General features: G+C 43.8%; 1 protein-coding gene across 1 annotated transcript in view; it reads right to left on the bottom strand.

Annotated features, from left to right (window-relative positions):
* The window catches only part of LOC121609515 (LHFPL tetraspan subfamily member 6 protein), a 41824-nt gene extending 26629 nt beyond the window's left edge, over positions 1-15195 (bottom strand). Inside the window, exons 1-2 of the mRNA XM_041941164.1 lie at positions 14921-15195; positions 13600-14115 (exon numbers count right to left, since the gene is read on the bottom strand). Coding sequence (XP_041797098.1) covers positions 13600-13984 — 385 coding nt within the window. The 5' untranslated portion in view covers positions 13985-14115; positions 14921-15195. The remainder of the gene's footprint in view (positions 1-13599; positions 14116-14920) is intronic.
* Between the last annotated feature and the right edge of the window lie 125 nt (positions 15196-15320).

Genomic DNA, 15320 nt, shown 5'->3' with positions numbered 1-15320 from the left:
ATACTTCATCCCATTTATGTATCTGGTTTTCTTATCAAAATGCACAGGTTTTTACTTTGGGCTTTATTGACTAACTGTTATCACTCTATCACAGATTTCTGCAGTGAAGAGTGTTTCACAGTGACTATGCTGCAAGTAACTGTACAACACCAGTGCCTTTTTCATTTGAAGTGGCACATGTGTAGTATAAATGCGTCTTTTCAAACTGAATGTATGCCATCTGGGAAATCTCCATGCACCAGTTGCTAGTAGCTGGCCGACAACTGCTCAGGAAAAAGTGCTCAGTTCCTCTCATGTCCTTGCCTGTGTCTCTGGAGAACAGAGAACAAGGCTTTGGACTGACCAGTAACCATATATTTGGCATTTTTTCTTTAGTGCACGCTTCCCTTTGAGTTGAGAGCCTGAAGAAGAGGCAGGAAGTGTGAGAATCAGACCAACACATGAAAGCTCCAAACCCTTGGGAATGCAGTCCTTTAAAATAATTAGCTGTCAGGTTTCCTTTGAAACCTTTAGCATTTCACTTCGGACTATTTGTCTGCACTGTTTTTCCTGTCTTGTTGAACCACACATTTTCAATCCTAAACTGGCTGAGGATATAACCTTGTTAATACTTTAGAGGGAAACTCCACCCAGAAACACTGTAAGCTGTTTCAAAAAATGACTAATTTCAATTCTGTTTAAGTTGTGTCGTTTTTCCCCAACAGATAACTGGCTAGCAACATGTAGAGTGCAGTATTCAGTGCAGTTATGCTATAGTAAGAAAGTCTTCAGTAATGTTAACACCCACAGTAAAAATCAGGTCTTGGTTCCAGGCCAAAAAATGAAGAACTTCCTTTCTGGACATTTTGCACCAGCATTCAACAATCATACTGACTTTGAAATCCTCTGTCGGATACACAGATGCACCAGCAGAGCAGCCACTTCATTTTCATTAAGAGGCGCTGCTCTTGCTTTGCAGACTGATCTAAAAGTTGGTCTAATTACGCTGGATGCATCTGCCAAGATATATAATAAAGTCCTGCTCATATCCTAGTGGACATTTCCAGCACAGATCAACAGCCAGCGAGTCCACATGCTTCTCAGCTGTTTCTCAGCTTCTTTGACAGGCAGAATAATGGGTAACTCATCTTCAACTGCATTGCCTGAGGAAGTGGAAGCTAAATGATTTCAGAGCTCCAGACACAGTGGAGGCTGGAGGGGGAAGATGCTGAGATAATAATGTACATTTAGTGGCCAAATCCCAGCAGGGTATTGCGTGGGCTCTGTGCTCCGCAGAGCTGTCTCTGCTGTTATTGACATTTTGTACACCCAGCCTGGGTCAGTTTACCGGATGGTTTACAGACTAACCTTGATGTCATTGTTGTTCATGGGTGACGCGCAGTGTACTACTGAATGACAGATGTCAAACTCACCTACCTCGAAAATAGCCACCTCTGCCCCCTCACACCAGAGAGCTGATGCAATTGCAGAGGCAGGAAAAAACAATATTGGGTAACATTTCATTTCTGGGCCATCCAAATATCAAATCAAAAATCAGATATCGAGCAGGCAATCAGAATAGTACAACCTACATTTTGTCCGCTGTGCTGCGTGATGGACAGCCTGCACCGTGTTATCAGCAGGCCCGAGTGCCTGTGACTTCTCGGCTTCTATCATCTCCCTCTTTGCTCATGACGAGCCATTCGGCATCCATCATGAGTGAGGCTGAGTGCTCTCTGTTTGAAAAAAAAAAATAAAAAACACACTCCGGCCACTTACTCTGTGGTTATCTTCAAATTTCAGATGGTGAAGCACATCACGGTCAGGCTGAAACATGTTAAGCAGAACAGCTTTTTAAGACTTCACTTCCTGGTGCAGCAGCTCACACAGAGATTCAGCTATGTTGGAAAAAAAATAACATCGAATCCTAACCTGCCATCACTTTGTCAGAACAGTTCAGCCAGCGACTGGAACGATGCTGTTATGACAAGCAATCAGCTGAATCTCCTTTTATTTGTGTAATTTCGTCCAGAGAGAGTCACACGAAGTGCGTGCCTTGTGAAAGAGCCAAATTCATTCTGAGAAGCCTTTCTGACAATTTTCTAATAAAAGCCATGTCTTCAATTTTCCTGCATTGATGTGCTCCAGCAGAGAGACAGGAGGCAGGAGAGGGAGTTGCCCTGAGGGGAATGCCAACAAAGGAGCAGCATTAGAGTAGCGCTATCAGGACAGTCATGATAGTGACACATTCACTAATGATAAAGTCTTAGCTGGCAGTGCAGGAGATAAGTAGATGGCAGCGGAGCAATACGCTTCACCTCCCAAGGGCTTGGCTCCACATATAATCACTCGGTAATTACAAATCCTCCATTCTACTTCACCTTAACAGGTGACATCCTTGTCTTTAGTTGTGTCTGTTAAAAGCTTTCTGGCTTCCCTCCAATTTGCCCATGTAATGGTGCTTACATACAGGCAGTCAGACTATAACACTAGGGTGCGGAGGCTGTAATGAGGTTTATGTATTTCATAAAAAAATCAATACTTTTTTCAGATGCTGGAACTATAACAGCTCAGACACTGCCAAGAATAAATTAATTTGATCCCATTTTCGCTTTTGAATGGATTTAGATTACTTTGTCCTGCGATGATTTATTTAAAATGAAAGCCACAACACAGAGCAGACAAATGACGGTGGTCAGCGTTTGCATTATCTTGGAGCTATACACTGGAGATTGGTGTTTTCATTATGTTGGTGAGTTTATAAAGCCTGAGAATAACTCGTATTTAATCATTTCGATGCATCAACACCATCTCCCGCTAGAGACATCAACTCGTGAGCCAGCTTAAGCAATTGCTGGATTATGTGATTAAAAAGCGCTGTTCAGTCACAGTATGAGTCTAAATCATTCCCGGCAAAATGTTGTGTAGTATCCTGGTGTAACTGTAACTACAGCCAGGCCGCTGCTGCACGAGGACCCCCAGCGAGCCCATGGGACAAGAACTGGGCGTTTTTTGGGGGGAGCTCAGACCTAGAATTAGTGCAGAGAGCAAAGTCAGTCCGCTGGATCAAAGAGTACCTTTGTTCCCATGCACCCTTTGGAAGGGAGCTTACGCTTTTCATTTCAGCTTTCTGTGACATTTTGTTTCTGTTCAAGCAAAAAGAACACACAGATGAGTCAAGCAAGAAATAACTGAAAGCAGAAAAGAGAATATGTGACTAATGATAATAAAGTGCTTGAAAGCGGTGGAGGGAGAGGCGGCGCAGGCATGGAGGGCAGATTGTCTTGCTAATGTTCTCTGCTCTTTTAACAGGTGAGGAAGGAGATAAGGTATCACTGCTGATAACGTTATCCCCACCTATCATACAGCAAACTTCATCTGATGCAACACATGAATGCATTCCAACATTATTTAATTTTCTAATTTATTTATTGTAACAATTGTCCCTGCATGGCATTTAATAACAGTTTCCAAACCTCAGGCCGCTCAGCTCTTCCACCAGCCGATTTTCACAACGATCCTAAATATGGCCATTGGCTCTTGCTTCTTCATAAACACATACAAATATGGGTAGAGCACGTCTTCTGTCCTGTTTATAGCCTCTTCTAGCTCTCTCCGAGATGAAGCTCACTTTGTGCATTCCAGAGACCTTGTGTTATGCTTTCACAGGGCTGCATTTTGGAGAGAGCAGCTCAAAATACATCTAGCCACTCTGTCTTATGATGAACTGAAAGGGCGCCCCATCTTGGGGCCTCTTATTCCAGAGCATTTTCACAGCCTTTGTCTGCTGGCTAGAAAGGGCCTGACTTCAGGCTCTTTCTTGCTGGGTTTTGTTTATGTCTTGCTGTTTCTGCTGAATTTTATACTCTTTTAGGTTCACAGGAAAACCAGGAAACAAGGTGCTGTTAACTGTTGAGGCTTGACAACAATCTGCTTGTGGAGAGTAAAAATAGACTTTGGGAGCTTGACTGACTAACAGCAGAATGACGGCGTGCTATTTCTTGAATCTAAAGCCAACTTGTAGCTTAACTTGTTTATCTTAAGCAACATAACACTGACCGCTACAAGACTCTGGGGATTTCTCCAAATGTTGACCCTCCCTCCCCCCTCTCTCTGTCTCCCTCCCTCTCTCTCTCTTCTTTGGGTCTGCACCCCCTGCTGCTGTGGAAACCAGATCCTATCATGGGAGCGCCCACCCAACTGCTGCTGACCAGCTGGAATGAGAGTCTGGGAAGCAAAGCAAAACCGGAGTCACACTGTGTCGCCTTCCATCCAAACACCAAACCCTCCCCAGTCGGCACAAGTACAGCCGAGGGCCTAAAAATGGAGATTATTGTTCAGTTTGTGTCAGCCGTATAAAAACTGAGGCATGCACATTTTTTTCCTGAGACATAATTTCATGCAGCACAATTACAGGGTTGTCATTTTATGATAATGACAGGAGTGACATTTTGCTTATTACTGAGCCAAGGTGCCTTTGATGGTGCGTTTCTGCAAGGCTTCAAAAAAAAAAAAGCCCACAATGCACATTCCTCTCCTTCAGATGAAGCCTCATTTGTATTGATTACTTAACTCACAAACACTCATTCTCTCAAGAGTCTTACTGCCTGTAATTTATATAAGATGGATTCATAAAGGAAAAATCCTTGACTCTGTCAGCATTCACAATCACACGTTAAATATAGATTTTAGCCCACTGCTGTGAAGACAGCAAAAGAAAAGCTGTGAAATGTATTCAATTCAAACATTTTCGCTTGTGGAACACATTCAAGCACACTCATTAAAAGCCTCAGATTAAAACTGTAGCGTTGCTGAGGATGGAGAAGTTGGGGGGTGGGGCACCAGAATATATTTACCCTAAATTCCCAGCATGACTTAAGGCAGACAGCAAAGACAGGCCCTGGCCTCGGCAGACAGGACATTAACACACCGAGCCACATGCAGGCTACACGAAAGGCACTCTCAACGAAACACAGAGACACAACAAGCAACAGCTTCACACTTTGCAAGAGCACATGTCCTCTTTACATTTGCGACTACTGTCACTGAGTCATTCAGAGACTGTGGGTCGCTCCTGACAAACAAAAGCATGTGCACAGGTGACCCCTGTCCTCCTCTGATCTGATCTTCAGCTGCTTTTTATGCCACCTTCACCTGTCTTCACTGTCTAACATGGCCACATGTGTCTGAGTGACCCACTTAGGCACAAAGTTTCTCTCCCAGAGCGGCACACTGACCCTGATCTAATTCTCCAGGGGACAGAGGCGGCTCTTTTCCACGTATTATCCACCACGAGAACTCTGGCTCTTCGTGCAGCTCCTAACGCTATTCCTGGCCATTCAGGGATAAGATGCAGTGGATATTCGGACACAGCGAGTCAAATTAAATGAGACATCTAACAGTCATAATTGGAGAAAAGGAGAGAGATGACACTGATTCTTGAGCGGGTGATTGCATCGCCTCTTTGGGATATGAAGGTTTACAATTTTATAATGAATCTATGGTTTGAGGGTAAAGAAACTAAAGGCAGGCAATTACTTTGGATTCCTTTCCCAAAAATAGACTCCTCTCCAGGCTATTTTGTGCCGCCATTTTATTTGCAGATCTGTCTCCATACATCCAGCCCATATTCTATTTCCTCACTGGTCTGCTATTTGACCTGCGAGGAGGCAGCACAAAAGGAGTATTGACCCCACATTCTCCCTCACTAGGAAGAACAGGGTATAATTAACTGTAGTGTTAAAAGCATGGTGCCTCTGAGACTGTAAAAGAGGGTATGAATACTGAGCAAACTACTTTATCCCACAGGGCTCAGACCCAATCCATCCAATCCATACTTATTCATGTATTCAGCCGACTCATGCCTCTGACTCCCTCAGAGATGTCTAACAGGTCAAATGTGGGCTTTCCATTTTCTTCATCCCTAATTAGGAATAACATGTGGTGAGGTTCAGGAAAACAGATGCTATTTTCTTTCCCTTGTTCTCTCTTCGTGTTTACCTGCCACAGAAACAAGGACTAAGATGGCTCAAACTGCATGAAAGAGGTTTATTCTTGTATTCCTACCTGTGACTAAAGTATTGCTCACTGTAAGTCGGGCTGGGGCAGTGACATAAAACATGGCCTACACAATGTGTGTCACCAGCGATACAGAGAAGTGCAGCCTCCAGCATCTGTTAAACATCTGTCTGAGCAGTGATTCATCCACTCACACATATTCACTGTTTTCGGTGTCATCGGCAAATACGTGATATGTGTTAACAATTACTTTTCTGTCTGCTTCGCACTCTTTGTTAAGGCAGAGGAGAACATTCTGGGTTATTGACTCAGAAAACAAACGTTACACAAAGAAATATTAAGGTTAGGAGTTCTAGGGCTGCAGCTAGCAATGTGAGTTACCTTTTCAGCCATGGCATTGATGTGGCTTTAGGGATGGCAACTATTTAATGAATTGCCATGAAATTTGGTCCAGACAATCATGTCTGCCTTGAGGACATAACTTTTCATCTAATGCCATCATCAGGTCAAAAAAATTTAATTAGATGTGCTAAAACAACTTATTTTGTGCAGCAGGCTACCACAACTAATTACATTCCCTTCGGCCTCAGCTGTACTTTGTTTAGTGCTGATTAACATATGTTTGCATTTTCTAACATACTAAACTAAACTGAATTAAGATGGTGAATATGGTAGGACTATACTTCCTAAACATCAGCATCTTCGTGATCATGTAAGCATGCTGATTTGGCTCAAAGCATCAAAGTTGCTCAGTACAGCCTCATGGAGCTGCTAGCACGGCTGCCCCCTTTTTACACAGAGATCTCACACTACTGCTGTAAAGAAGAGCCGTCATTAGGATGGCTTTGCTTTTGAACACACAACCAAGCAATGCTACCCCAAGGTGTGATTTTAGATAGTATGGTGGCATTCTGGAAGCAAAACATGTGTTATGTAACGCAGCAGCATCGGTGTCAAGTGGCTCCAGCACCCCCACGTTACAGATGTTGATTCTGCTCTGTTGCTACCTCTGGTGCTGGTTTAATGGTGGAACAAGAATGCCCCCCATATTGTGTTTGTACGTTTCATATAGAACAGCATTGCAGAATAATGGCACAGCATTGCTGCCTTGAACAGGCAGTATAAAAGGGGCTTTAATCTTGTTAATTAATGAATTAGTCTGTCTATAAAACGTTAGAAAATGGTAAAAAAAAAAAAAAAAAAAAATATCCTGATTTCCCAGATGCCACAATCAAATTGCTTGTTTTGTCTAACCAGCAGCAGGAAAACCAAAGACAGAGAATTGTCTATTGAATTGAGTAGTTGGAACCAGAAAATGTTTGACATTTTTGCTTGGAAAATTACTGCAAATTAACAATTAGCAGTATCAAACTTACATCCAAAATTCATTAATCCCCCCCCCAACTGTCAGGGTCCCTTGCTCTCTGCATTAACGGCATTAATGCCAGACACGAATCCAGACACACCAGGCACGTTTTCTGGAACAGTTCTGTTCCGAGTGACAAAACCAACCCGATATGCAGCACGCCTGCTACTATGGCAGTGAAAACAATGACTTAACAGAGGAACAGACTGAAATAACCCTTCTGTCTGTCCTTTGGTTCCCCAGACTTCCTGTTTGACAAAACTAAATCCCTGTTGATGCTGGGCTTTCCGCCCTGTTCCACTCTGTTTCTGTCTCTCTTATTTTCATCCGTTCTCTTTTTCTGTCTTTCTGGCTGAGCCCAGGTCCACTCTTCGGGTCACTGGGTACTGGCCCAATCTATTTGTTTTTCTGCTTGCAGACAGCAATGTGCACCGCCACAGCGAGGAGGAGGAGGAGGAGAGTGAGGGAAGGAGCTGGAGAAGGAGAGAGAAAGGACGCGGAGGGGTGGACAGAAAGCAGAATTAGAGGAAAGGTGAAACAAGCCTAAAATAGAGAGTTGAAGTCTGAGAGCACTGGAAATAATACCGTGGTAACCTGAAAGGTTAGAAAAGGGGGCAGAAAAGGTGTGAGAAAGAGTGAGGGGTGAAGGAGAAAGACAGACCAGAGTGTTGCAGAAAATTGACTGCCTATGCTGCACAGGCTACGTTTCGCTGCTCTCTGACTCCAGACACCCTCGTGGTGATGTTGGTGGGGGTTTGAGGGAACTGTATGTTGAGCAAAAATAGCTCCTGGCCAGAATGAGTACATTACAGTGTCGCAAGAGTGGTGTGCACTTTAGTTGATCAATCAACCTGGAGGCAGAGACGTCCACTTTATAACCATCAGCGGCCGGAAACATGAGCAATGAAGAGCAAGAAAAAAAAAAACATGACACATGTCTTGTCAGCAGTGAAAAGTCTTGACTTCCTCCTCTCAAACATATGGGCCGCCGCTATCTCATTAGTTTTATGCAATGCCTCCATGGCAGATCAGACAGTGTAGTTCATCATCGTCTCAACAATCTGGCAGGCCTACAAGGAGGAAGGAATACAGATAGGTTTTTGAAAGTTAAAGGATAACACAGCATGTCAGGGAATATTTACCCATTGCCTCGGAAATGTCTCGTGATCCGACACCATTAAACAACGAGTGTCAAGAGACACCGTTCGGGACAGAATATTCCCCCAGAAAAATGAGCTATTCATCCCAAAGCCTTCCTCATGTGGATGCGATTTCATTTTGTTGTACCTCTTGAAATGAGTGCTGATGGTGTGAGGGGAGTGGAAGCACACATTCTGGGACTGGGTGGGATCCAGCTGGCAAGAACTCACAAAGCCGACGCAAGGACAAAGCTCCTGGCTGTGCTGGTATGGTTCTCAAACAGGACAACACGCTCCTGTGCCAAATAGCCCTTGGCAACATTATGGAAGCCACAATGGCAGCCCATCTGTAATTTATTTACATGTCTTTAAATTTATCGCTCATGCTCATGCCCTTGACATACACTCTGAGTTAGAGAGATAGTGAAGACAGATGCGGTAAATTTAATTTTGTCTGGCATGAACGGCACATGACCAGGATGCTGTGTGACATGTTGTGTGTTACTTGTCACCTCTCAACAGAGCTACTCAAAAAAGTGGTGAGTGTTAAAATGGAGCCCAGACTTAAATGGATTTCATGTGTGTATCCTCTCTGCAGCTTCCCATCGTTCATTTAGTGACATTCCACACCAGTGTGGGCAAACGAGATGCTGGCACAGAGGTGTAAACAGAGCCAATCAACCAGAAAACGAAATGGAGAAGCTTTCCCAGAAGGCAACGCAGCCAATTATTTGATAGTTCAGATCAACTGCAGCTTCAGCGGAGGCTGGTGTGGGAAGTATTCAACCAGCACGGCCAACAAGTCTGCGCACAATGTGGAGGCTCGACCCAGTGCATCACATTGTTTCCTCCACAAACAAGCCTTTTTGTTCTGGCAAGCCACCCTAATGCGGTTTCATCGACTTTTCTTAAATTCTGTTTCTACTCTCGCCATCTTTGAAGTTTAAGAGATTTCTTCAATTCCGCTTTGAAGGAATTAAAAAAAACTAAATCCAAAAGCGACTGGCCAAAAGATTCCTGTATGTCAAATAAATGACACATTTATCATCTCACTCTGAAAGACCTCACATGGGAGCATCAGAAAGCAGAAATGCATGAGAAAGATCCACAATTTCGGATCTAATTTCATCAAAGAAAAGTCAGAACCCAGGGGTAATATTTAATGTAAAAGACATTTAATGTCTGTAATCAATAATGAATGTTTTAGAGCCATCCCGCAGCAATGGCCAACATTCTCCCCCAAACTGTAAAGACTTCTTCTACTTTGCCCAACAATGTCAGACAAAATTAGACTCTACAGATTCCCTGCTGACCACATTCTTCCCATATGTCAGTGAAATATGCTGCGTTGAGCTGTTTCAACCTTTTTCTGGTTTTACATCCCTTGGGGACACTACACCTCGTAGGTCTGCCCCTCCTCTGAAACAGCAGCAGCTCATATGAAGTCCTCCACTCGTACCCGACATACTGTCCCGACAAACTCGCTGAAAAAGGCCAAGTGCAGCTCGACATGCATCATGCTGTTTGTCTTGTTATTTCACCTTCAATATCAAGCACACAGCAGTTCAACACCTTCTCAATAAAATAGAGCCTATATCCTCCGGCCTTGAGGAGCTATATCTCCTGACATTTTCATCAAGCGTTAAAATGATTTCAGTCCAGCTGATATTCTGCGAGGCCCAAGGTAATATTTTGAAAAGATTTCAGGCATCTTTTGGAACAATGCTTTATCACTGCCTCTCCTAATGCGACTTGTGACACTATGTGGGCTTCAAATCAACCTTCGGGAACAACGTTTATTGATCACAGCAGTTCAATTTGATTGATTGTCTTAAAAGGTCAATGGGGTACAGTTGTCAGTGAAATAAATTAGGTCTAAATTTGCAATTCATGTTGCTAAATGGACACCACCAAACTTCAAAAGTTTACAATGAGCAACAAAAGCAATGACAGCTGGCAAGAATATCAAGCAGAGAGGGTAAAAATGAAATACTTTGACCTCCACAATCGAATCTATATAATAAGAACATCAGACAGTGCACAAGCGAGATATAGCTATTTAATAAGCCTTTTTTAATCTAGCTAAGAATTTAGTACAGAGAACTATTTCAACGTGATTTTCCAGCTGCACTCATTTAAGAACGTAACTGAAAGAAAGTAAAGAAAACAAATTTGCTTCTGTAAGAGATCAAAACATTCGTAAACCATCCCACAATAAGTCTATCTCACTTTTATATGCCCCCTCCAATCAGAAATATCATGAAGTGAGAGAAGTATCCCATTGGCCCATTAGAAAGTGACTTGGTGAGGCCCCAGGCTCCCATCACTAGCCCTAGCATTTAATTGTTGATAGGGCAGACCAGTAATCCAGTCACGGGATCTGCCAAACTGTCAGTCATCTTGATGCAGTCAAATAGCAAAATGTCAAAATGAAAGTACCTTTCTGGTGCAGAGAGGAAAGAAACCAAAGAGGTCAAAAAAGCCTAAATTAAAGGCAGGTAATTGTGCTGAGGGTAACGTATGAAAAAAGGTACATGGAGGTCTTAAATAGTGCCGTTGAAAACAAATGTTTAATAGCTCCCCCCCGCTGTGCAAAGCTCTTCTTGCAGGCACCCTAAAGACAAGGAAAGCCTCCGCGGGGGGTGGGGTGGGGTGGGGGGGGGGTATCAAAATCCCTCACAACAAAATCCAAGCCAAGTCAGGAATCTTTTAATGTCTGGAAATCCTGTCTGTGCCACAGTCGTTTGGAGCTCGCATTGCTGCATAGCTAAGAAACTATAGTTAAGGCAGTTGTTTAATGTAAGCAGCACAGAATTCTCGGGCCTTTGATTTATGAGCCAGAACAGTCTCATAGTTTCATATTCAGACTCTAACTCTCTGGCCTGTGGAGGAAATCTGGGCCTTTGCCATTACCAATTAACCAGCTCTGGAACAACTTGCCCATAGTGAACTTGGAGAAAACAGCATTAAGAGGGCAACAACAACACTTGCAACAATAATAGTTATTGTTAAAAAAGTTATCCTTTCAGTCGGGGCTGCAGTTAATGAGATAAAGCACTGATAAATCCTTACAGCTCTAATCTACTTCAAGGGATTGAGATAAATTACAAGGAGACATAAAGTGGATGTTTTACTTGTGGCAGCCCAGAGGCCCCGGCCTCTTTGGTGAGACACTCTTCATTAGTGGGCTACAATAGGTGCAGAGGAAACACAAAAAGACACCGGCATCAGACGGTGAACCACGAGGCTTCTTTGCAGCGGGTGAATTCGCATGCGGTGCCTCACCGACTGTTCGCCTCATTTACTCCCTCTCACTGTTTCTGCTAATCGCTGAGATTTGATCATATCTCTCGGCACACATTTCAGTTACCCCCCTGCGGATCTTTATTTCTCAGCGAGGTTCTCGGTTAATAAGAGGTGAATGCTGAATGTTTCAATCATCAGGTACTGTATTTTTCTCTCCCTTTCCCTACTTACCCTCCCCTCCCTCGACATTTCCACACTCTTTGTAAGTGATAGAAGACAATACATTGAGGAGCCCACTGAGCTTCCCAATTGTGTCACTTCCAATTAGGCCTTCTGAGACATGTCTGCCCTTTGGCTCGCCACCATTCAAGTTAAAAAGTACTGAGCAATGGATCTTGTATTGTACCCCGCCTTCCTTCGCTCTCCCTCCATCTAAATTCATGCACGTCTGGATTTGTGACTCTACGAAAGAGAGAAATCGCAAGAAAGACAGACAGGGATTTTTTAATCCCATAACCCAAAATAGCATCTTGCTGTAATGCTGTATGTATGGGGCTGCTGTGAGCTTAAAAGGAGCTCTCCTTACATAAAAGTGCACATTTCCGAATAAACCAGCCAGCTTTCACCTTAATCATCCTCCATATTATACATCATTAATACTGATGTTCCTAAGTAGCTAAGCCTTTTAGAACTAGGACATGGCATGTTGTGGTGGTCCTCTGTAGATTTAGTCTCTGAAAAACCTGGCAGCTCTGTCAAATCTGCCTGCAACCTGCTTTTCTATCACATCACTTTTTAAAGCCAAACTGAAGTGATGGGGATTGTAAATAGCAGAGTGGTGAGCCACAGTATGCGAGCAAACGGTTTTGAGTTAATGAGAGGGCTGGAGCGCCGCAGCTTCTTAAACTAGGGCACAGAAACTTGCAGCTTCAATGGAAGCCTTCCCTCAGACCTCACGTCCCGGGAGAACACATGTGCAAAACCAACAGTACACATAAACAAAGCCGGTGCCGTGTGGAGCCGTGTCCACTTACTGTAATCAAACAAACAAACAAAACGACATTTCCATCGCCAGCACTGCAGTGTGGACGGGACTCTATTTTTGCAAAGGGTATGAGCAAGGGCGTGGGTTTCTTTTCAACTTTAAGGGGCACATTCTGGATCAAACCCAGAGCACAAAATCACACTGAAATATAAGGGTAGGCCAAGTGAAGCTCAGCTTTCCATCATCTCATGTCAAACTAAGAACAAAAGATATGAATTGATGCCAAAAGGCTGCAGCACATAAGAGGACACAGCAAGAAAAATGACTGGACAGAGTAAAATATGGGAACGTACTATGAATCTCAGCACTGTTCTGTTCTGTTTCTTCTTCAAATGATATGTTCGTCCTCATTTACAATATGTGAGTCCAATCCAAGCTTTTCTAAATAGGACCAAAGCCTTAAATGTCCAAAGGCCTTTCACAGAATGTGCACAACATGTTGTCAGGCACTTTTGTTGGTTGCTGTGTCTCCTGGTGCCTCACCAATGTGATTTTATTTCATGACCAACGCTTCTCTCTGTGATTTCAAACCACATTTGAGGTCAATTACAGCTGCTAAAGCCTCCCAGTTCTCTACAGACATCTTAGGAGTTATAGAGAATCTGTAGTCTTACAGTGCAATCCATCAAAATATGTGATCTAACAGTTGAAAATTTGAGAGGCACAGATCTCTTCATAGAGGGTGAGCCTCTGCAGTGCTCACCCTCAGTCAGAACAGACCTAACCACTGACCACACTGTGAAGCTGGAGTCCGGGTTGGTTGCAGGTACGAACACAAACAAAACATCACAGCAGAGTAAACTTACCTCCAACAAACTGGATGCCGCCGGCCACACGGCCAATTGTACGGGAGATGAGGTCAGAGATGCAGCAGCCCATGAGGGCCGTGAGCGCCACCAGAAGGAGGAGGCCGCATCCCACGCCAGTCACCACCGTGCAGATCCTCCACTCCAGACTTGGGATGCCGTGGAAGGAGGCGTAACGCCCGCACTGCTCCAGCATCACCGTGGCCTGCCTCTCCTCATCTCTGACTGGGTAGGAGCAGCGCCGGAAGGTGCCGAACGACACAGGCTTATCCATCTGCGTCCCCAGCAGCCAGTAGGGCATGAAGAAGCCAACGCAGGAGGCAGCAGCACATAGCAGGGACAGCAGGGCCCAGATAACACCCGTACATGTCAGACTGGATGCCATGGCAAACAGGATGTGAATGGTTCACACAATCACTGAACTAACAGCAGTTTTTTGAGCAGTCGCCGTGTTGAGGGAAGCCTCTCAGGGAGCATTTAACACTAAGTCTTCACCTTCTCAGTGACTCCGGGTCCCTGTGAGGAGGAAGAGAGACATCCGGACTCAGCACTGACAGAAAAATCATCTGTGGGAACAAGAAACTGGCTTTTGGAATAAAAGATAATATGACATCCAGAAATCAGTATTCCAGTCACGATATGTGCAGCTATAATCACAGATATGAAAGAGTACCAGTAAGAGAGTAAAGTAGCCACTGCAGTAAGTAAATAAGTAAACTAAACAAAACTGGACACAAGTTTCATAAAAGGCACAATTATTCAATAAATTCAACAGCATTATAATCTAACTTATATAATACAGCAAAAACAATCCAATTATTACAAAACTCAGGCCATTAAATAATCAACACAAGTTTGATAAGCTTGGGGCAATGGTTGTTCTCCTTCTTAGTTGTTGATTTAAGGCTTTCCCTTTGTTGTAGGAATGATAAAAAGAATAAAACAACTAGTACAGTCCAGCAAGTAGCCTATTACTGAAACAACTGGTATTATAAGGCTACAGTGAATTTAGATTTATTGTGAAAACTATCTTCTCCAAAACAGGAATAGCATTGCTGGGATAAACTTTTAAATGATACTGTAGTCACATCACAACAAAACTCCATATGGGACTGTAACATACTAAGTATCAGAGGAGCAATGCAAACTGCACATTGACTGTAGTTCAGGAGGAATAATTCCCTGCCGGAGCTGCCACTACGGGGACGTAGTGATTTTTCGTTAGGGGTGACCTCACCGAACACGCTTATCGCAGTGCTCACACTGTCGGAATGTGAATAAAGGCAAGGCTGAGAAAAGGAAAAAGAAGAGGAAAGCTTACATGTTGGTAGACCTCCGGGATAAGGTGCGCTTGGTGTACACTGAGAGCTTGTTTCCATCTGCCACCTCCAGCTGTGTTTTGTCTGAAAGCAAACTTTTCTTCAGTCGAGGAAAAGAGAAAAGAAATGTTCGACCTAAGAATGTAAATCCCAAAAAGTGAGCGCGGAATCCGTTCACCAATCAGTTCCTCCTCATCAATGGGTTTAACCGAAGCGAAGATCAATTATTCATTCCCGTGCGGTGCAGAAACGTGCAGCGCTGACTGACTGGACCCGTTTCCACATTCCTGCTCAGGGAGAGAGAGAGAGGGGGGGGGGGGTAGAGAGAGAGAGAGAGAGAGAGAGAGAGAGAGGGGGAGAGAGAGGGAGGGAGAGAGAGGAAGGGTAGGAGAGAGAGAGAGA

This window comes from Chelmon rostratus, chromosome 7 (genome assembly GCF_017976325.1).
Source record: "Chelmon rostratus isolate fCheRos1 chromosome 7, fCheRos1.pri, whole genome shotgun sequence".
Lineage (NCBI taxonomy): Eukaryota > Metazoa > Chordata > Actinopteri > Chaetodontiformes > Chaetodontidae > Chelmon > Chelmon rostratus.
This window is presented reverse-complemented; position numbering and strand designations above follow the sequence as displayed.